This window comes from Heptranchias perlo, chromosome 37 (genome assembly GCF_035084215.1).
Source record: "Heptranchias perlo isolate sHepPer1 chromosome 37, sHepPer1.hap1, whole genome shotgun sequence".
In the NCBI taxonomy this organism is placed as follows: Eukaryota; Metazoa; Chordata; class Chondrichthyes; order Hexanchiformes; family Hexanchidae; genus Heptranchias; species Heptranchias perlo.
Window position 1 is genome coordinate 3619413 of NC_090361.1, and position 24270 is coordinate 3643682.

General features: G+C 53.5%; 1 protein-coding gene across 2 annotated transcripts in view; it reads left to right on the forward strand.

The window, feature by feature from the left end:
* The first annotated feature begins 5274 nt into the window (after positions 1-5274).
* LOC137304405 (PDZ domain-containing protein GIPC1-like) overlaps positions 5275-24270 on the forward strand; it is a 55935-nt gene continuing 36939 nt past the window's right edge. For both annotated transcript variants that reach the window (XR_010958569.1, XM_067972986.1), the window contains exons 1-2: positions 5275-5606; positions 12664-12849. Coding sequence is in view for 1 of the 2 variants with exons in the window: in XM_067972986.1 (XP_067829087.1) it covers positions 5337-5606; positions 12664-12849 (456 nt within the window). In the remaining variant the exon portion in view is untranslated. The remainder of the gene's footprint in view (positions 5607-12663; positions 12850-24270) is intronic.

Here is a 24270-nt window from a genome sequence, read left to right on the forward strand (position 1 = left end):
TGAACACTGCAATCATCAGTGTATAATTCCACTTCTGACCTTTATGATGGAGGGAAGGTCATTGATGAAGCAGCTGAAGATAGTTGGGCCTAGGACGCTGCCCTGAGGAACTCCTGCAGCAATGTCCTGGGGCTGAGATAATTGGCCTGCAACCACCATTACCATCTTCCTTTGAGCCAGGTATGACTCCAGCCACTGGAGAGTTTTTTCCCCTAATCCCCATTGACTTCAGTTTTACTAGGGTATTTGGTGCCGCACTCCGTCAAATGCTCAATCAAATTACTCTCACCTCTGGAATTCAGCTTTTGTGTCCATGTTTGGACTAAAGTTGTAATGAGGTCTGGAGCCGAGTGGTCCTGGTGGAACCCAAACGGAGCATCGGTGAGCTATTTGGGAATAGCTAAACAGGAGTAGCTTCTCTCTGAGCCTCCCACCCCTCCAGTGGGTCAGTGTGCGGTGTTACTCAGCTGCACAGACCAGAAGGTCCCAGACTTTATTAAAGGTCTGTGTTGAGTTAGCTGACCTGAGTCCACAGCAGCAATCAAGGTGCTGGAACATTGTCGGAAGTGCAGCTGGGCTAGGAAAGGCCAGGAATCAACCAGGTTTCCTGTCCCTCATCACTCCAGGTGAGTACTGCTGGAAAGGGCTAGCGTGCCTGGGGTCACTTATTAATAAATGGCCATTTGGGTGAGGTTTCCGCTGCGGGTGCCTGTGAAACAATAGCTCGGGAAGTGGGTGAGAAAATGGGGGGGGGGGAGGAGCGGGGGAACGATTACAAAGGGGAGTCAAAAATGGATGCAAACAAAAAAAAAAAAGTTTTATGTCGAACTAGAAGCAGGATATGAGGTTAACTAAAACATACTAAAGTGGCAGCAATGCGACTTCTGAGTAAATTCTTCACTGTTAAGAGTTGTAAATCTGTGATGAGCTTCCAGCATCTCCAGTGAGACTGAAGGAAGAATTTAGGAAAAGGAATGGACAGCCTCTCGACTGATGTGGTATTTGGTTTGACTGGAGCAGAAGAGTGTTGCTAGTTTATTAGGGCCCAGGCCTAACCTGTTCCTCCTCCGTGTAGTGTTAAAGGCGCTTTATAAATGCAAGTTGCTGTATTTGTTAACAATGCAAAGAATGTTACAGCTTCTTGGTGTTAATTATAAGTTCTCCTTAAACAAAAGAAAGAACTTGCATTTATTTAGCAGCTCTCGTGACCACAATGCTTCCCAAAGCATTTAACGGACAATGAAGTATCTTTTGAAGTATAGTCGATGCTGCAATGTAAGGAGACGCAGCTACCAATTTACACACAGCAAGATCTCAAACAATAAATGACCAGATATTCTGTTTCGGGGGCGGGGGTGGGATGTTTGAGGGATGAAGGTTGGCCAGGATAACTGTCCCGCTCTTTGTATAGTGCCATGGGATCTTTCACATCCACTTGAGAGTCCACACTACACAGTTGACTCTTGGGGCTCGATTTTGCAATGGTGGCGGGTTGGCAGCGGGGGGGGGGGGGTGAAGGTGCACCTGGCAAACCTGTATGAACAAAACTTACCGTTTCCGACACGATCGCGCGTTGATTGATGGTGATTATGTCCTCTCCGGGTTTCGCTCCCGGCAGCCAGCCTGATTGATAGACTGGCTGCCGTCAGGAGCTGCAACGCGAGGTGGGGTGAGGGGGGGGGTGTGGAGAAGAGGGAAGAGAGTGATATCGTCTGGCGTTGGAATGGAGGGGCGGGGGGGGGGGGGAGAATGGAAGATCCAGCACTGGAATGGAAATCCGGAGAGGGGGAAGATTGGGGGGGGGGTAGAGGGGAAGATGGAGGAAATCTGGGGAAGATTGGGTGGGGGTAGAGGGGATAGATGGAGGAGATCTGGGAGACATCGGGGGGTGAAGAGTGGGACATCGGGGGAAGATCGGGGGGGGTTGAAGATTGAGACATCGGAGCAGATTTCAAAGGTAGGTTCATTTAGTGTTTTCACTTCCTTCCATGGCTTTTTATTTAATTTATTTAGTTTCTTTTTGCCTGATCCGGCCCTTCACTCCTGGTTTCACCAGGCATAAATCAGAAGCGATTCTGATACAAGCTGCCCAGGTAAGTTTTAAAAAAAAAAAAATCTTTCTAAGTATTTACTCTGTCACAGGTAAAGTGCCTTAAGTAACTCAATGAGGTACATTTGGCTCTTTAACTGTCATCCCGCCAGCTTTAATTGCCGGCGGGACTTCTGTTTCTGGGTCGCCCGCGCGCACACAGGTGGGTCCCTGGGAAACTGTGAACTTGGCGGATTGGAGCCGGCTTTCGAACCCGAACAGATTTCCGCGCTTTTTCAGAGACCCTCGCCCCCAACGCACCCGTAATTGTCTCCTAAAATCGCCCCCTTAATAACCTCTGAAGTGGCCAAGGAAGCTTAGAAGAGGGTTCGCTGTCACCTCAGGGCGTCCAGGGATGGGCATTAAATGCGATGTCACCCACGTACAAGGAACATTTTTTATTTTTAAAATCTGTTCCTCTGCAACCTCTTGCTCAATCTGCACTATTTGCACCAGTACAGATTGACCAAATGCCTTTCTTACACAAGTTCACATCTGGCAATGGGGGTGTCATGCCTTTGCTTGTGCCTATGATTCATGTAACTGGTACAATTCGGTGTATTTTCCAGAAACCAGGGGACCCTGGCATGCATCCTATCTTTGCCATTGTGCACACTGCATATATATATATTGTTAACTTGCTCCAGAGGGGGAGAGACTGCATTCTCCCATTCTACACCACTTGTACTAATCTAACCTTTGTGTAAAGTGAAGTTCCTTCTTCTGATCTATGGTAATATATAAATTTACGGGTAAACTGGGTGTTAATCACCTAAATTTTAGCGACTTTATTCTGTGTTGCCCGCTGGACATGATGAAACAACATTGGAATAATCAACAGTAGATTAGCCAGGATTAGTGCAGTGCTTGGAACTGGTGTTAAAGCTCGATGGACGATACCACACTGATGCTCTGTATTGAAAGTATCTTCTAGGAATAAGCTACCCTGTTCTGTGCCATCACTTGCGTCTGTCAGTATTTTGAGTCTTGTCTGTTAGGTTTATACTGGCCCTTTTGAAAGTTACCATTGAATCTGCTCCCACCACCCTTTCAGAAATTTCAAGGGTGCTTTCCATTACAGGATTGTAGTGATGGCACACATTTTTTTCAAAAAATGTACTTTATTCATAAAATTTTCAGCAATACATACAATAAAGTTGTCATATCACATTTCAAATGTACACAATACAGATTATACAATTTGCAGGTTACATCAAGTACATTTCAATGAACGTATTGTACATAATTACAGTTCATGACACTCTAGGGTGCCTCATTGCGTTACACTCAATACAGATTATTGATTATAGATTCATTAGTCTGTTGGCCACATTCTTTGGTGAGACCTGCCTACATTCAGGGAGCCAACAGCATTGCATACCCATAATGCACCTTCTAGTTGAGCCTGCCTGTTCATGCAAAGTAAACACAGGGAACTAGTTTTGCACATTTGTGCTTGATATAACCAGGTCTCTATTACATGGAATTTACAGCACAGAAACAGGCCTTTTGGCCCAACTGGTCTATGTCAATATTTATGCTCCACATGAGCCTCCTCCCTCTTTCAGCATATCCTTCTGTTCGTTTCTCCCTCGTGTTTATCGAGCTTCCCCTTAAATGCATCGATGCTATTCGCCTCAACTACTCCAGGTGATAGTAAGTTCTGCATTCTCATCATTCTGTGGGTAAAGAAGTTCCTCCTGAATTCCCATTTGGATTGATTTATGGCCCCTAGTTTGATGACATACTGGTGGAGTCCACCAGTGCTGTTTGGAGACTGCCACCAGACGGGAACAATTTAAGTCGTGTAATTGTAAAAGCACTTTGAGAAATAAAGATATTAATATTGCAATAACCTCCTGACGACTTACAGAAGCATCGAGTTAGCATCAGGCAGCGGGATGGTTGCAGAGAATATTAACTGCTTTCTTATGGTTATAATGTCGCTCCTCGTCAGCCACAAAATGAAAACCCCCTCAACAAAAATTAGTGGCTGAACTCACGGTATAAATGACATATGTTGACGGGTCACTATGAAAAAAGTCAGAGGTGTGAGACTAATCAAACTCCCAGTACTTTCACCTGAAGTATTGTGTATAATGGAATCTATAGAAAGTGGCTATGACTCACTCAGATGTTGGGTGTGTACCTCTCATTAGTTACAATGGAACAGGTCCAAGACCTCTAGTTATGGCCCTGCCTTTTACTTTGAAATAGCGCCATGGGATCTTTTACACCCACCCGAGAGGGCGGATAGGGCCTCTGTTTAAGGTCAGATGTGCAAGATGGCACCTCCGACAATTTTTTAAAAATTTCAAAATATACTTTATTTCATAGAATTTAAAGATTCACACAGTTCAATGCAAAAAAAAATCACAGTTCCAAACCAATACAGATTGTACACAATTTAAAAAAAATATATACTTTATTCATAACATTTGCAGCAGTACATACAATACAGTTGTCATATCACATTCCAAACGTACACAATATAGATTATGCAATTTGCAGGTTACATCAAGTACAGTTCAATGAAACACATTGGACATAATTACAGTTCATGACACTCTAGGGTGCCTCAATGCATCACAATCAATACAGGTGATTTATTACAGATACATTACAGATTTATTACAGTTACATGACATGAACTTGAGTTTTACATTCTGCCCGAGGGGGTTTTTCCCTGATTGCAGCCCCTCGGTATACAATGGCGGAAATGGTCTAAACGATTCAAACACGGTACATTTCTTACGATTCATGGTGTACAATCCAAAGTGGGATGGCCTTACACGGTGGCCTTTCCCCAGGTCGCACCACAGTACTGCACTGGGAATGTCAGTGTAGACTTTGTGCTCAAGCCTCTGGAGTGGGACTCGAACCCACGACCTTCCGACTCAGAGACCAGAGTGCCCACCGAGCCATCTTACCGAATATTAAAAATTAATTATATATTCAGGTGATTTGCATCTCTCTTTTCGATTGGTCAAACCAGCTTATTAATAATGAATTACACCTTCTTTGGTCTTATTAATATTCATAATATTTGCATAGCCCCTTTTGATTGGCCAGATTGGTCAATTTACTATTGGTGGAAATGCTCATTAATTATTAAGTAGGATCTTGATGGTGATTCCCCATTGGCTGCTGCTGCTGTCGATCACGCCCCCCCCGGCGGTGGTCCCGCCCCCCCCCGCTCGGTGCCCAGGGAGACCGGGTATCGAGTCGTCGTCGCCGAGCCGGGGCGATGCCGCTGGGCCGCTGGAAGAAGGCCGCTCCTCTGGTGGAGAACGATGAGACGGAAGCGGCGGCCAGGGAGCGCTGGCTGGGCCCGGCAGCGGCGGGTGGCGAGCTGGGCTCCGGCGAGGCCGCCTCACGGCTGACCCCCCTCAGGCCGCGCCTCGTCTTCCACACGCAGCTCGCGCACGGCAGCGCCACCGGCCGCGTGGAGGGGTTCGGAAACGTGAAGGAGCTGTACGCGAGGGTCGGGGAGGCGTTCGGCCTCCACCCGTCGGAGGTGAGGCCGGGAGGGAGGGGCATTGGTGGCACCCTGGGAGGGGGGGCAGTGGTGGCACCCTGGGGGGGGGGGCAGTGGTGGCACCCTGGGGGGGGGGCAGTGGTGGCACCCTGGGGGGGGGGGGGCAGTGGTGACACCCTGGGAGGGGGGGCAGTGGTGACACCCTGGGGGGGGGAGGGGGGGCAGTGGTGACACCCTGGGGGGGGGGGGGGGGGCAGTGGTGACACCCTGGGAGGGGGGGCAGTGGTGGCACCCTGGGAGGGGGGGCAGTGGTGACACCCTGGGGGGGGGGGGGGGGGCAGTGGTGACACCCTGGGAGGGGGGGGGGCAGTGGTGACACCCTGGGAGGGGGGGGGGCAGTGGTGACACCCTGGGGGGGGGGGGGGGGCAGTGGTGACACCCTGGGGGGGGGGGGGGGGGCAGTGGTGACACCCTGGGGGGGGGGGGGGGGCAGTGGTGACACCCTGGGGGGGGGGGGGGGCAGTGGTGACACCCTGGGGGGGGGGGGGGGGCAGTGGTGACACCCTGGGGGGGGGGGGCAGTGGTGGCACCCTGGGGGGGGGGCAGTGGTGGCACCCTGGGGGGGGGGGGCAGTGGTGACACCCTGGGGGGGGGGTGGAGTTGCAGTGGTGGCACCCTGGGGGGGGGGGAAGAGGCACAGTACCCTGGGGGAGGAGGGGAAAGGGTGGTACTCTGGAGGAGGGTATGTTGATAGGATTAGATGAAGAGGGGTGGGAGGAGGCTCATGCGGAGCATCAACACCGGCACAGAGCAGTTAGGCTAAATGACCTGTTTTTGTGCTGTAAAATTCTATATAAGTTTAAGGTGGATGAGTGGGGCTAGGCTGTTGCCTTGATGTGTGTTTACATTCGCGTACTGCAGCTGCTGCATCAAAACTATTTTTAAAAAAAACAAGTTTCTATTGAGAAACCTCGGGAAGGGGCAAGGCCCATAGTGCATGTTGAGGCAGATGGTTAGAGGACCAGGTCAGCAGGGAATAGTAGTGATTTATGGTGTAGAAGTTGGGTTTTAAAATTGTAGGAAGACTGAGGGAGGTGAGGGGTTCCACAGTCTTTGAAGTCCTGGAGAAAGAAAGACTTGCCTTTTACGACCTCAGGACGTCCCAAAGCACTTTACAGCCAATGAAGTACTTTTTGAAGTGTAGTTACTGTTGGAATGTAGGAAAAGCGCCAGCCAATTTGCGCACAGCAAGATCCCACAAACAGCAACGTGATAATGACCAGATAATCTGTTTTTTAGTGTTGGTTGAGGGATAAATATTGGCCAGGACACCGGGGAGTACTCCCCTGCTCTTCCCCGAAATAGCACCATGGGATCTTTTACATCTACCCGAGAGGGCAGATGGGGCCTCGGTTTAATGTCTCATCCGAAAGACGGCACCTCCGACAGTACAGCAACGACAACAACTTGCATTTATATAGCGCCTTTAACGTAGCAAAACGTCTCAATCACTCCCTCAGTCCTGCGCTGGGAGTATCAGCCTGGAATTTGCGCTCAAGTCTCTGGAGTGGGACTTGAACCCACGACCTTCTGACTCAGAGGCGAGAGCGCTCCCACTGAACCACGGCTGACAGAAAGAAGGAGTTACTCCAGGGGACACTGTAGTGAGTCTCGATTTCAACACAGTGAGGTTTGTTGGGGAAAGGAAGAGTTTCTAAGACAACATATTTAGAGCTCAGAGCTGAGACAAGTTTTTCCAGAGGAGCGATGTCACAGCAGCATCAATGAGAATGGAATGATTGCGTTTTGGGCATTCGATGTTACTGTGGAATGTAACCTCGATGCAGCCAGCCAGGGCAACGTTTTTAAAGTAGACAATTCATGCAGACTATTGGCATAAATATCCTGACCCTGCAAAACTATGTGGATACAGAGACATGCTCAGCCTTCATGACAAATGTAACATGACATCTGAAAGTGTGAGGAAAGATGGAGAAAAACCCTCTGTAGTTGCGGATTCTGCGTGAATGAAGCGATGTCACAGAGAGGAGAAGGTGTGTCGCGCCTGTTTTTCAACACTCCGTTGAACCGTGAAAGTGCCGTAAATCACAAGATTGTTGATCTTTTGCACAAGGGAGAGCAAAGCTCCACGTTTAACCATCCCGAGGGAGCAGCAGGATCAACAACAGCATCTCCTAAAGAACTTTGCACCTACCTGGTGCGTAAAACCTGCTGGTGTGTTAGCCTTTTGTGCCAGGCTTCTAATTGATTCATTTCTAATTTGAATTGCGTGGGTTTTTGATTGTTTGGACGCATGGCTGCAATCTACACATTGGACGAGGCGTTGCAAATAGTTCCATTATTCAAAATAGTCTTCACCGGGTTTTTGCAGATTGCTGCAGAGTAGCAAGTAGTGCTTTACAACAGCAACTTGCATTTATATAGCGCCTTTAATGTAGGAAAATGTCCCAAGGCATTTCAAAGGAGTGTAATCAAACACAATCTGACACTGAGCCACATGAGATATTAGGACAGGTGGTCAAAGGTAAGTTTTAAGGAGCGCCTTAAAGGAGGAGAGAGAGGCGGAGAGGTTTAGGGAGGGAATTTCAGAGCTTCGGGCCTAGGCAGCTGAAGGCACGGCCGCCAATGGTGGAGCGATGAAAATCGAGAACGCACCAGACGCCAGAATTGGAGGAGCACAGAGATCTCATAGGGTTGTAGGGGGAGTGTTGTGGTGCTCCGTTTATTATCTGAATATTAAATTTGACCAGGATCCCATGGTTTACTGCAGAGTAAACTATGTCTGGCCTGACTTACTGATTTATTTTTCCACAGAGACTCCCATTGTGTATCTTGTTTGTATCGGCCAGTGACTGCTTTTACACGTTTATTTCTTATTGCAGGTTGAGATAGCGCATTGTGTTTATTCAGTGGGGCAGTTTGCAAGGCTGCTTCGTGCAGCTGCTGCAGTGTAGCACTGAGTGTCTTTTTCAGGGATCCAGCATAGGAGATTTAAATCCTAAGGGAAAGGTGGTAAGACATGCACAACAGCAATGAATTGCAGTGGAGTTGGTCCCCAGATTAGAGACTGATTGATAGAGCAATTGCTAATATCCTTGGTCTGCCCTGGGGCAGTGAATCTCAGCAACAGGAGTGGTGGGGATGCTACAATGGCCTCTGCCCTCCTGGGCTTGTGTTCCCTCGAGTTTAGAAGGTCGAGGGGTGATCTAATCGAGATGTTTAAAATGATACGGGTTCAGCAGATAGAGAAATTATTTCCTCTGGTGGGGGAATCCAGAATAAGACGGCATAATCTTAAAATTAGAGTGAAATCAGGAAGAACTTTCTCAAGCAAGGGTAGTAGAAATCTGGAATTCTCTCTCTTCCCCACTCACCCCAAACAAGGCTGTGGATGTTGGATCAGTTGAAATTTTCAAGACTGAGATCAATAGTCTTTTACTGGGTAAGGGTATCGAGGGATATGGAACAAAGGCGGATAAATGGAGTTGTGGTATAGACCAGCCGTGATCTAATTGAATGGGCTGAGGGACTGAGTAAGGAATCTTTATTTTCAAATAAAACTGTTGGACTATAACCTGGTGTTGTAAGATTCCTTACATTTGTCCACCCCAGTCCATCACCGGCATCTCCACATCATGAGGGACTGAGGATATCGAAGTTTATAAGATATTAAGGGGAACGGATAGGGTGGATAGAGAGAAACTATTTCCGCTGGTTGGGGATTCTAGGAGTGGGGGGCACAGTCTAAAAATTAGAACCAGACCGTTCAGGAGTGAGATTAGAAAACATTTCTACACACAAAGGGTGGTAGAAGTTTGGAACTCTCTTCCGCAAACAGCAATTGATACTAGCTCAATTGCTAAATTTATATCTGAGATAGATAGCTTTTTGGCAACCAAAGGTATTAAGGGATATGGGCCAAAGGCAGGTATATGGAGTTAGATCACAGATCAGCCATGATCTTATCAAATGGCGGAGCAGGCACGAGGGGCTGAATGGCCTACTCCTGTTCCTATGTTCCTAAGCTTGTCCTGGATGTACACTGCAGTCGAATAGCCTGCTGGAAGGTGAAGGTTTATGGGTGGGCTACTTGGGCAAGTGTCAGAGGCCACCCGGTGCTCCAGAACCACATCCCAGAAATGACTTCGGGAGGGGAGGGGAAAATGCTGAGGGAGAGGAACTAAAGGAATAGAACAATCTGTAAGAATTAACTTGCATTTATACAGTGCCTCATGTCCTCAGGACACCGTGAAGCCTTCACAGCCAGTGAATTATTTTTAAAGTGCAGCCACTTGTTATGTAGACAAACATGGTAGGCAATTTTTGCACAGCTAGTGTCCTATTAAAAACTGTCAGAGGAAAGATTTGCACGAGGATAAATCGGGAGTTTTGTGCCACTGAATAAATCCTGGCAACTTTTATTTTAGAGTAAGATCTCGTCAAGTTAGGAACATAGGAACAGGAGTCGGCCATTCAGCCCCTCGTGCCTGCTCCGCCATTTGATAAGATCATGGCTGATCTGTGATCTAACTCCATATACCTGCCTTTGGCCCATATCCCTTAATACCTTTGGTTGCCAAAAAGCTATCTAGCTCAGATTTAAATTTAGCAATTGAGCTAGTATCAATTGCTGTTTGCGGAAGAGAGTTCCAAACTTCTACCACCCTTTGTGTGTAGAAATGTTTTCTAATCTCACTCCTGAAAGGTCTGGCTCTAATTTTTAGACTGTGCCCCCTACTCCTAGAATCCCCAACCAGCGGAAATAGTTTCTCTCTATCCATCCTATCTGTTCCCCTTAATATCTTATAAACTTCGATCAGATCACCCCTTAACCTTCTAAACTCTAGAGAATACAACCCCAATTTGTGTAATCTCTCCTCATAACTAAACCCTTGAAGCCCTTTATTTCAGGTGTCAATTTTATTTTGTTGAGGAGGGAGAGTTTGTTTCCAGGCGAGTCTCACCAGAGGTGAGGATCTGTAATGGGGGAGGTATTTTGTGACACTGGCGCTGCGATCAACAGAGTTTTAGCAGTTAGTGTTTCCAGGAACTGCGTGTAAAAAGTGCCTAAAGGAGGCTTTTCTAAAGAGACATCCAGTCGCATCTAGTGCAAACGCATGTTTTATAGAAAGCGGGACATAGATGGGTCGAGAGCTGTGTGTTTTTCATGCTCCGCCTCAGAGCTGAGGTTCAGGATCAGATGTTTTAAGGTGTTCTTATAATTTAATTTGGATTCCAGAAGCTCATTGTTAGTGAGCCCAGTCCCGCGTCTCATGCTGCTAAACTTGTTTTGTTCTGGAGTGGCAGCAGACTCGCGGTTAAAAGGCAGTCAACCCTGGATTTAATAGGAAAACTGCCAGGTTCACGATGTGGAGATGCCGGTGATGGACTGGGGTTGACAATTGTAAACAATTTTACAACACCAAGTTATAGTCCAGCAATTTTATTTTAAATTCACAAGCTTTCGGAGGCTACCTCCTTCCTCAGGTGAACGATGTGGATAGGAACAGGAGGAGGCCGTTCAGCCCCTCGAGCCTGTTCCACCATTCAATTAGATCATGGCAGATCTGTATCTTAACTCCATTTACCTGCCTTGGTTCCGTAACCCTTAATACCCTTACCTAACAAAAATCCATCAATCTCAGTGTTGATATTTTCAATTGACCCCCAGCCTCCCATAGGAGAGAGTTCCAGATTTCCACTCCCCTTTGTGTGAAGAAGTGCTTCCTGACATCACCCCTGAACGGCCTAGGTCTAATTTTAAGGTTATGCCCCCTTGTTCTGGACTCTCCCCACCAGATACGGCAGAATCCAACTGAAAGGAACAGTGTAAAAGCAGACTCATAATCACCGCACGTGTTGGTGATGCAATGGAACAAGCTAAGAACACACATGTTGTTCGATGTCTCCCATATTCAGACGGCCGGCTGATACTGACCTTGGGTCTCGTTCTTTGGCTGTAAGCTTGACTCAAGCCTCACCCCTGAATATAAGCACGTCATGTAGACTGAACTTCACTGCAGTACTGAGGGAATGCTGCACTATTTTTCCAATGAGATGTCAAACCAAATCCTCATCTGTCTGTTCGGGTGGATATAAAAGATCCCATGGCACTAAGAGGAGGGGAGTTCTCCCTCTCCCTTCTGTCTATTAAACAGTGTCCTGGTCAATCTATCCCTCAGCCAACGCCAGCAAAACAATCAGCTGTGCCACAAAATTGGATGTTGCATTTGCCCACGCAACAGCGAATACACTTCAAAAAATAATTCATAGGTTGTGAAAGGCTTGGGGCCATCCCGATGATGTAAAAGGTGCACGTTCCTTCTTTCAAACCAGGGTTAACCTCAGTCTGGTATTGTAGGTTGGAGTGGGAGTTTTATCCTTTCCCTTTATACTAAAGTTACTTTTGAAGTTTAATTTTTAAATATGTGGTGGGAGGGAATGTGGAGTACCAGATGAAATTAGTTGTTTGTTAAAAGCCTGTGGTAAAAATGAGTGAGTTAGTTCAAGTACTCTTTAAAGTTATGAAGGGGTTTGATAGAGTAAACACAGGGAAGATGTTTCCACTTGTTGCGAGTCCAAAACTACGGGCCATAAGAATAAGATAGTCACTAATAAATCCAATAAGGAATCCAGGAGAATCATCTTTACCCAGAGAGTGGTTAGAATGTGGAACTCGCTACCACAAGGAGTGGTTGCCGTGAATAGCATAGAGGCATTTAAGGAGAAGCTAGATAAGCACATGATGGAGAAAGGAATAGAAGGATATGCTGATAGGGTTGGATGAAGAGGGTGGGAGGAGGCTCGTGTGGAGCATAAACGCCGGCATAGACCGGTTGGCCGAATGGCCTGATTCTTTGCTGTAAATTCCATGTAATACAGTTAAACCCAAAACCACAGCCAGTCTGATGCAACCCCAGTATAGTAGGGGTCCTTCTCTGGCCTGGAGTGTCTAATATTAACGATGTTAAAGTGTGTCCCCTCCTCACCTGCATAGGGTTGACAATGTATTGTACAAGCATTTGGTCGATATGAACCATCCTAACCGCGCGTGTGTTCTCGTGTTAATCCACAGATCATGTTCTGCACCCTGAACACCCACAAAGTGGACATGGACAAACTTCTGGGCGGACAGATTGGCCTCGAAGATTTTATCTTTGCTCACATCAAAGGGCAAAAGAAAGAAGTGGAGATCTACAAGTCGGAGGATGCTTTGGGACTGACCATCACTGACAATGGCGCAGGCTATGCGTTTATAAAGGTGGGTATTGGAGGGAGGGAAGCAGCTCGGTGGGTGACGTTAGTCCACTCTCCTTTCATCCCTTAAGGTCTCGCTTTTGAACCCACCCCAGAGTGAACAAATGAGCTAAGCGTATGAAACTCACAAACTATGCGTCGTGTGCAGGATGAATTTGGCCCAGCCTTAAGCTGGTTTATGGTCTGCACAAACTCGCAGTGTAAAAATGCCCGTTGTACAGAATTCAAAGAAACTGGTAACTAGTTTACATCCAACAGTGGGCCTCCTCTTGCTCACAGTAAGTCGGTGTCACACTCTTTTATAAGGACAGGAGAGTTAGACTGTGTAGTACAGAGTTTTATTCCGCCACTGAGATGCAGCTATGTTTAATCTGGTCTGTCTGTCATGTCCCATTTAAGGCCACAAAGTCTAATCGCTGTTGCCTTACACCCCGCTCAAGCTGCAGCACGCACTCTCGTCTGTTCCACCACCATAGGGCTGTGGGGTCCACTGGAGACCCAGTGGAACAGTGATTGGCGTATGGGATGTGCACAGAGCAGAGAAAGTTAAGGGGAGATTTAAAAGATGTGTTAAATAAGGAGAAACTGTTTCCAGTGGCAGGAGGGTCGGTAACCAGAGGATACGGATTTACGGTAATTGGCAAAAGAACCAGAGGGGAGATGAGGAGAATTTTTTTGCGGGAGTTGTTATGACCTGGAATGCGCTGCCTGAAAGGGCGGTGGAAGCAGATTCATTAGTGACTTTCAAAAGGGAATTGGATAAATACTTGAATGGGAAAAATTTGCAGGGGGAGCTGGACTAATTGGATAGCTCTTTCAGAGAGCCAGCACAGACACGATGGGCTGAACGGCCGCCTCTGCTGTATGAGTCTATGATTCTATTTATTAAATTTAATTTCACAACTTGCCATGGTGGGATTTGAACCCACGACCTCTGGTTGTTGGTCGACTATTACTGAGCCCTCAGTGCTGGTTCAACTTCATATTTTTACACAAGTTGTTGAACTTGTCCTGACCGCTCCTCCCCCCCTCTGTGGTTTTGGGGGTCGAGGACGCAGCATCCACCCAGTCAAAAGGTTCCTGCCAAGTGCAGTGACTCAAAAACAGGCTATCCCGGTGATCAAAACCCACAACCTCAGGCTCAGAGAGAGCCCAGTGATATCAGCTTCCTGAGAACGTGTCGATGGCATAACAGCCCTGGAACTGCTGCTGGCTGAATGGTGATACTTGCTACAAATAGAAGTAAGAAAGAACTTGCATTTATATAGTGCCTTTAACAACCTCGGGACGTCCCAAAGCGCTTTACAGCCAATGAAGTACTTTTTGAAGTGTGGTCACTGTTGTAATGTAGGAAACCCCACAGTCAATTTGCGCACAGCAAGATCCCACAAACAGCAATGTGATAATGACCAGATAATTTGTTTTTAGGTGTTGGTTGAAGGATAAATATTGGCCAGGACACCGGGGAGAACTCCCCTGCTCCTCTTCAAAATAGTGCCATGGGATCTGTTGCGCCCACCTGAAAGGGCAGGCGGGGCCTCGGTTTAACGTCTCATCCGAAAGACGGCACCTCCGACACTGGGTGTGCCCGTCTTGATTTTGTGCTCGAGTCCCTGGAGTGAGACTTGAACCCACACCCTTCTGACTCAGAGTCGAGTGTTGCTCAATGAGCCACGGCTGGCACTGGTAGTGAATTCCCCAGCGCTGACATCCATACCGGCATCCGCCCAAAGTTAGAGAGCTTTCAGTCGAGCAAGTTACTCAGGCCTAACCAGTACTGGTCATTCTGGGAGAGGGTTAGGATAGGTGGAGCAGCCTTTTAGACTTTTAAAAGAAAAAGTAACACAGAAAGTTATCATTATTCCACCTGTGCTGAGAGGCTGTTAAGATGTCTGAATAGGATTCACCTCTCCCTCCCCCGTCCCCAATAAAAGCCACGGGCAGGCTTTTTCCTTTTAATTCAGTCACAGTTCACAAGTTAAAAAATCGGCTGCATTGATAATCATATCGACAGCCTAACTGAACACAGTGTCAGAAACTCTGCTCGTCTCCAAGGCTGTTGGATTGAGGGAGCAGTCAACTCAGATATTTTAAGCTAAGAATATACCATGGCATTTGTTCGGTTATGTGTATGACTTGTTAGCTGCTTTTGAGTTTAGCTGACAGGTATTCAAATCCATAAACCCTGATTGCTGTTGGTGAGCTGTTCAACAATTTTAGAGCTGTGAAGAGGTTTGGTTAAACTAGTTTGCTCTTGCAGTCGGAAAGAATAACCATGTATTAAAATGTTATGTAGCCTTGATAGTTGAGGCCTGTGATGAGGTCTGATACTCTGCTGCTTCTCAGAAGACGCAAGTAGAATCTTGAAGAAGCACAGACCAGGTCCAGCAGCTAAAGAATGGTTTTCTGTTTGTCATCTTAGGCACACTACTCTTGAGGCTATATAGGGAGTTAAGGCTGACCTTTGAGAGCACTCTTAAGTTATGGCAGCCAGAACATATTTAGAGTAAGAAGGGCAGCTTTCTGGGCAAGGAGGGGCAGTAAATTTACTTCTCCTAAACTTCAGGCAATGCTGATTTGAACATAGGAACAGGAGGAGGCCATTCAGCCCCTCTAGCCTGTTCTGCCATTGAATTAGATCATGGCTGACCTGTATCTCTACTCCATTTACCCGCCTTTGCTCCACATCCCTTGATACCCTCACCCAACAACAAAAATCTATCCGTCTCCGACTTGAAAATTTCATTTGACCCCCAGCGTCCGCAGCCCTTTGTGGGGGGTGGGGGGCGGTGGAATTTGAAGCTGCCTCAAACAGTCCGACATGCTGTTCTAACTCCCTGCATCTCCTCTCTCTTAAAATGGGGACTTGTCGCTCTCACTGTCTTCTGTGCTAAATCATTTTTTCTCTGCTCCCCAAAACTGTAGAATTGTCCATCTTCCTCAGTCTGCCCTTCCTCGTACAATCTACAGACCACAACTTGATTTATCTCGTATTCCCTCCTGCTATTTTCAACCTCGAAGATATCCTCGACTGCGATCCCCCGCCCCCTCTCCCAGCTTTCTTTATTGTGTCAGAGCAGCTCAGGAGTGACTGCCCCCGATTAGATATCTTTTTTTATTTCTGTCTGTGGAAAGTCACCTGGCCTCGGGCCAGTTTGCCCCAGAGTGATGTGGCTGGGATCACACAGCTCATGGTTTATGGAGGATTGCAAGAGTAAGTCGCAGGGGTTGGAAACAGCTGGGCTGAGGACTCAACGGAACAAATGAAGTTTGGAACAAAAAATTACTTTTTTTTTTAAACTTTGGTTGGGTGAAGGGGTGGGGAGTGCCTCATTTCTGGTGGGAGTTAAAAATGATAAGCCCAAGATTTTTTGGGGCGTGTGGAAGGAGGGCGTGTGGAAGGAGGGCGGTACCAGTTAAGCTTCCTGAGAATACCGGTGGAAGATTGCTGCGGGGAGATGTGTACAAATGGCGATGGACGGGGAGGGACAGAGCTCTGGCTCAGGCTGGCTGTAAATATGTGGCTGTACTGCACGCTGCCACGAGATGGAGCCGTTGTACGTGAAACGAGGTTATTGCAAGAGGTTGGGATTGTTGCCAGCACCAGTGTTGGACCGTGGGGCGTCCGAACCCCCCCCCAGTGCTACACCGCGACACGACTGTACCCACCCAGTGCTACACCGCGACACGGACTGTACCCCACCCAGTGCTACACCGCGACACGACTGTACCCCACCCAGTGCTACACCGCGACACGACTGTACCCCACCAGTGCTACACCGCGACACGACTGTACCCCACCCAGTGCTACACCGCGACACGACTGTACCCCACCCAGTGCTACGCCGCGACACGACTGTGCCCCACCCAGTGCTTACACCGCGACACGACTGTGCCCCACCCAGTGCTACACCGCGACAGGACTGTGCCCCCCCCCAGTGCTACACCGCGACACGACTGTACCCCCCCCAGTGCTACACCGCGACACGACTGTGCCCCACCCAGTGCTACACCGCGACAGGACTGTGCCCCACCCAGTGCTACACCGCGACAGGACTGTACCCCACCCAGTGCTACACCGCGACACGACTGTGCTCCACCCAGTGCTACACCGCGACACGACTGTGCTCCACCCAGTGCTACACCGCGACAGGAACTGTGCCCCCACCCAGTGCTACACCGCGACAGGACTGTGCCCCCACCCAGTGCTACACCGCGACAGGACTGTGCCCCCACCCAGTGCTACACCGCGACAGGACTGTGCCCCCACCCAGTGCTACACCGCGACAGGACTGTGCCCCCACCCAGTGCTACACCGCGACAGGACTGTGGCCCCCACCCAGTGCTACACCGCGACAGGACTGTACCCCACCCAGTGCTACACCGCGACAGGACTGTACCCCACCCAGTGCCTACACGCGACACGACTGTGCCCCACCCAGTGCTACACCGCGACACCGACTGTGCCCCACCCAGTGCTACACCGCGACAGGACTGTGCCCCACCCAGTGCTTACACCGCGACAGGACTGTGCCCCACCCAGTGCTACACCGCGACAGGACTGTGCCCCACCCAGTGCTACACCGCGACAGGACTGTGCCCCACCCAGTGCTACACCGCGACAGGACTGTGCCCCACCCAGTGCTACACCGCGACAGGACTGTGCCCCACCCAGTGCTACACCGCGACAGGACTGTGCCCCACCCAGTGCTACACCGCGACAGGACTGTGCCCCACCCAGTGCTACACCGCGACAGGACTGTGCCCCACCCAGTGCTACACCGCGACAGGACTGTGCCCCACCCAGTGCTACACCGCGACAGGACTGTGCCCCACCCAGTGCTACACCGCGACAGGACTGTGCCCACCCAGTGCTACACCGCGACAGGACTGTGCCCCACCCAGTGCTACACCGCGACAGGACTGTGCCCACCCAGTGCTACACCGCGACAGGACTGTGCCTCCACCCAGTGCTACACCGCGACAGGACTGTGCCCCACCCAGTGCTACACCCGCGACAGGGACTGTGCCCCACCCAGTGCTACACCGCGACAGGACTGTGCCCCACCCAGTGCTACACCGCGACAGGACTGTGCCCCACCCAGTGCTACACCGCGACAGGACTGTGCCCCACCCAGTGCTACACCGCGACAGGACTGTGCCCCACCCAGTGCTACACCGCGACAGGACTGTGCCCCACCCAGTGCTACACCGCGACAGGACTGTGCCCCACCCAGTGCTACACCGCGACAGGACTGTGCCCCACCCAGTGCTACACCGCGACAGGACTGTGCCCCACCCAGTGCTACACCGCGACAGGACTGTGCCCCACCCAGTGCTACACCGCGACAGACTGTGCCCCACCCAGTGCTACACCGCGACAGGACTGTGCCCCACCCAGTGCTACACCGCGACAGGACTGTGCCCCACCCAGTGCTACACCGCGACAGGACTGTGCCCCACCAGTGCTACACGCGACAGGACTGTGCCCCACCCAGTGCTACACCGCGACAGGACTGTGCCCCACCCAGTGCTACACCGCGACAGGACTGTGCCCCACCCAGTGCTACACCGCGACAGGACTGTGCCCCACCCAGTGCTACACCGCGACAGGACTGTGCCCCACCCAGTGCTACACCGCGACAGGACTGTGCCCCACCCAGGCTACACCGCGACAGGACTGTGCCCACCCAGTGCTACACCGCGACAGACTGTGCCCCACCCAGTGCTACACTGCGACAGACTGTGCCCCACCCAGTGCTACACCGCGACAGACTGTGCCCCACCCAGTGCTACACCGCGACAGGACTGTGCCTCCCACCCAGTGCTACACCGCGACAGGACTGTGCCCCACCAGTGCTACACCGCGACAGGACTGTGCCCCACCCAGTGCTACACCGCGACAGGACTGTGCCCCACCCAGTGCTACACCGCGACAGGACTGTGCCCCACCCAGTGCTACACCGCGACAGGACTGTGCCCCACCCAGTGCTACACCGCGTCAGGACTGTGCCCCACCAGTGCTACACCGCGACAGGACTGTGCCCCACCCAGTGCTACACCGCGACAGGACTGTGCCCCACCCAGTGCTACACCGCGACAGGACTGTGCCCCACCCAGTGCTACACCGCGACAGGACTGTGCCCCACCCAGTGCTACACCGCGACAGGACTGTGCCCCACCCAGTGCTACACCGCGACAGGACTGGTGCCCCACCCAGTGCTACACCGCGACAGGACTGTGCCCCACCCAGTGCTACACCGCGACAGGACTGTGCCCCCACCCAGTGCTACACCCGCGACAGGACTGTGCCCCACCCAGTGCTACACCGCGACAGGACTGTGCCCACCCAGTGCTACACCGCGACAGGACTGTGCCCCACCCAGTGCTACACCGCGACAGGACTGTGCCCCACCCAGTGCTACACCGCGACAGGACTGTGCCCCACCCAGTGCTACACCGCGACAGGACTGTGCCCCACCCAGTGCTACACCGCGACAGGACTGTGCCCCACCCAGTGCTACACCGCGACAGGACTGTGCCCCACCCCAGTGCTACACCGCGACAGGACTGTGCCCCACCCAGTGGCTACACCGCGACAGGACTGTGCCCCACCCAGTGCTACACCGCGACAGGACTGTGCCCCCACCCAGTGCTACACCGCGACAGGACTGTGCCCCACCCAGTGCTCACACCGCGACAGGACTGTGCCCCACCCAGTGCTACACCGCGACAGGACTGTGCCCCACCCAGTGCTACACCGCGACAGGACTGTGCCCCACCCAGTGCTACACCGCGACAGGACTGTGCCCCCCAGTGCTACACCCGCGACAGGACTGTGCCCCACCCAGTGCTAACACCGCGACAGGACTGTGCCCCACCCAGTGCTACACCGCGACAGGACTGTGCCCCACCCAGTGCTACACCGCGACAGGACTGTGCCCCACCCAGTGCTACACCGCGACAGGACTGTGCCCCACCCCAGTGCTACACCGCGACAGGACCTGTGCCCCACCCAGTGCTACACCGCGACAGGACTGTGCCCACCCAGTGCTACACCGGACAGGACTGTGCCCCACCCAGTGCTACACCGCGACAGGACTGTGCCCCACCCAGTGCTACACCGCGACAGGACTGTGCCCACCCAGTGCTACACCGCGACAGGACTGTGCCCCACCCAGTGCTACACCGCGACAGGACTGTGCCCCACCCAGTGCTACACCGCGACAGGACTGTGCCCCACCCAGTGCTACACCGCGACAGACTGTGCCCCACCCAGTGCTACACCGCGACAGGACTGTGCCCCACCCAGTGCTACACCGCGACAGGACTGTGCCCCACCCAGTGCTACACCGCGACAGGACTGTGCCCCACCCAGTGCTACACCGCGACAGGACTGTGCCCCACCCAGTGCTACACCGCGACAGGACTGTGCCCACCCAGTGCTACACCGCGACAGGACTGTGCCCCACCCAGTGCTACACCGCGACAGGACTGTGCCCCCACCCAGTGCTACACCGCGACAGGACTGTGCCCCACCCAGTGCTACACCGCGACAGGACTGTGCCCCACCCAGTGCTACACCGCGACAGGACTGTGCCCCACCCAGTGCTACACCGCGACAGGACTGTGCCCCACCCAGTGCTACACCGCGACAGGACTGTGCCCCACCCAGTGCTACACCGCGACAGGACTGTGCCCCACCCAGTGCTACACCGCGACAGGACTGTGCCCCACCCAGTGCTACACCGCGACAGGACTGTGCCCCACCCAGTGCTACACCGCGACAGGACTGTGCCCCACCAGTGCTACACCGCGGACAGGACTGTGCCCCACCCAGTGCTACAACCGCGACAGGACTGTGCCCCACCCAGTGCTACACCGCGACAGGACTGTGCCCCACCCAGTGCTACACCGCGACAGGACTGTGCCCCACCCAGTGCTACACCGCGACAGGACTGTGCCCCACCCAGTGCTACACCGCGACAGGACTGTGCCCCACCCAGTGCTACACCGCGACAGGACTGTGCCCCACCCAGTGCTACACCGCGACAGGACTGTGCCCCACCCAGTGCTACACCGCGACAGGACTGTGCCCCACCCAGTGCTACACCGCGACAGGACTGTGCCCCACCCAGTGCTACACCCGCGACAGGACTGTGCCCCACCCAGTGCTACACCGCAGACAGGACTGTGCCCCACCCAGTGCTACACCGCGACAGGACTGGCCCCACCAGTGCTACACCGCGACAGGACTGTCAGGCCCGACAGGACTGTGCCCCACCAGTGCTACACCGCGACAGGACTGTGCCCCACCCAGTGCTACACCGCGACAGGACTGTGCCCCACCCAGTGCTACACCGCGACAGGACTGTGCCCCACCCAGTGCTACACCGCGACAGGACTGTGCCCCACCCAGTGCTACACCGCGACAGGACTGTGCCCCACCCAGTGCTACACCGCGACAGGACTGTGCCCCACCCAGTGCTACACCGCGACAGGACTGTGCCCCACCCAGTGCTACACCGCGACAGGACTGTGCCCCACCCAGTGCTACACCGCGACAGGACTGTGCCCCACCCAGTGCTACACCGCGACAGGACTGTGCCCCACCCAGTGCTACACCGCGACAGGACTGTGCCCCACCAGTGCTACACCGCGACAGGACTGTGCCCCACCCAGTGCTACACCGCGACAGGACTGTGCCCCACCCAGTGCTACACCGCGACAGGACTGTGCCCCACCCAGTGCTACACCGCGACAGGACTGTGCCCCACCCAGTGCTACACCGCGACAGGACTGTGCCCCACCCAGTGCTACACCGCGACAGGACTGTGCCCCACCCAGTGCTACACCGCGACAGGACTGTGCCCCACCCAGTGCTACACCGCGACAGGACTGTGCCCCACCCAGTGCTACACACCGCGACAGGACTGTGCCCCACCCAGTGCTACACCGCGACAGGACTGTGCCCCACCCAGTGCTACAACCGCGACAGGACTGTGCCCCACCCAGTGCTACACCGCGACAGGACTGTGCCCCACCCAGTGCTACACCGCGACAGGACTGTGCCCCACCCAGTGCTACACCGCGACAGGACTGTGCCCCACCCAGTGCTACACCGCGACAGGACTGTGCCCCACCCAGTGCTACACCGCGACAGGACTGTGCCCCACCCAGTGCTACACCGCGACAGGACTGTGCCCCACCCAGTGCTACACCGCGACAGGACTGTGCCCCACCCAGTGCTACACCGCGACAGGACTGTGCCCCACCCAGTGCTACACCGCGACAGGACTGTGCCCCACCCAGTGCTACACCGCGACAGGACTGTGCCCCACCCAGTGCTACACCGCGACAGGACTGTGCCCCACCCAGTGCTACACCGCGACAGGACTGTGCCCCACCCAGTGCTACACCGCGACAGGACTGTGCCCCACCCAGTGCTACACCGCGACAGGACTGTGCCCCACCCAGTGCTACACCGCGACAGGACTGTGCCCCACCCAGTGCTACACCGCGACAGGACTGTGCCCCACCCAGTGCTACACCGCGACAGGACTGTGCCCCACCCAGTGCTACACCGCGACAGGACTGTGCCCCACCCAGTGCTACACCGCGACAGGACTGTGCCCCACCCAGTGCTACACCGCGACAGGACTGTGCCCCACCCAGTGCTACACCGCGACAGGACTGTGCCCCACCCAGTGCTACACCGCGACAGGACTGTGCCCCACCCAGTGCTACACCGCGACAGGACTGTGCCCCACCCAGTGCTACACCGCGACAGGACTGTGCCCCACCCAGTGCTACACCGCGACAGGACTGTGCCCCACCCAGTGCTACACCGCGACAGGACTGTGCCCCACCCAGTGCTACACCGCGACAGGACTGTGCCCCACCCAGTGCTACACCGCGACAGGACTGTGCCCCACCCAGTGCTACACCGCGACAGGACTGTGCCCCACCCAGTGCTACACCGCGACAGGACTGTGCCCCACCCAGTGCTACACCGCGACAGGACTGTGCCCCACCCAGTGCTACACCGCGACAGGACTGTGCCCCACCCAGTGCTACACCGCGACAGGACTGTGCCCCACCCAGTGCTACACCGCGACAGGACTGTGCCCCACCCAGTGCTACACCGCGACAGGACTGTGCCCCACCCCAGTGCTACACCGCGACAGGACTGTGCCCCACCCAGTGCTACACCGCGACAGGACTGTGCCCCACCCAGTGCTACACCGCGACAGGACTGTGCCCCACCCAGTGCTACACCGCGACAGGACTGTGCCCCACCCAGTGCTACACCGCGACATGGACTGTGCCCCACCCAGTGCTACACCGCGACAGGACTGTGCCCCACCCAGTGCTACACCGCGACAGGACTGTGCCCCACCCAGTGCTACACCGCGACAGGACTGTGCCCCACCCAGTGCTACACCGCGACAGGACTGTGCCCCACCCAGTGCTACACCGCGACAGGACTGTGCCCCACCCAGTGCTACACCGCGACAGGACTGTGCCCCACCCAGTGCTACACCGCGACAGGACTGTGCCCCACCCAGTGCTACACCGCGACAGGACTGTGCCCCACCCAGTGCTACACCGCGACAGGACTGTGCCCCACCCAGTGCTACACCGCGACAGGACTGTGCCCCACCCAGTGCTACACCGCGACAGGACTGTGCCCCACCCAGTGCTACACCGCGACAGGACTGTGCCCCACCCAGTGCTACACCGCGACAGGACTGTGCCCCACCCAGTGCTACACCGCGACAGGACTGTGCCCCACCCAGTGCTACACCGCGACAGGACTGTGCCCCCCAGTGCTACACGCGACAGGACTGTGCCCCACCCAGTGCTACACCGCGACAGGACTGTGCCCCACCCAGTGCTACACCGCGACAGGACTGTGCCCCACCCAGTGCTACACCGCGACAGGACTGTGCCCCACCCAGTGCTACACCGCGACAGGACTGTGCCCCACCCAGTGCTACACCGCGACAGGACTGTGCCCCACCCAGTGGCTACAGACCGCGACAGGACTGTGCCCCACCCAGTGCTACACCGCGACAGGACTCGTGCCCCACCCAGTGCTACACCGCGACAGGACTGTGCCCCACCCAGTGCTACACCGCGACAGGACTGTGCCCCACCCAGTGCTACACCGCGACAGGACTGTGCCCCACCCAGTGCTACACCGCGACAGGACTGTGCCCCACCCAGTGCTACACCGCGACAGGACTGTGCCCCACCCAGTGCTACACCGCGACAGGGACTGTGCCCCACCCAGTGCTACACCGCGACAGGACTGTGCCCACCCAGTGCTACACCCGCGACAGGACTGTGCCCCACCCAGTGCTACACCGCGACAGGACTGTGCCCCACCCAGTGCTACACCGCGACAGGACTGTGCCCCACA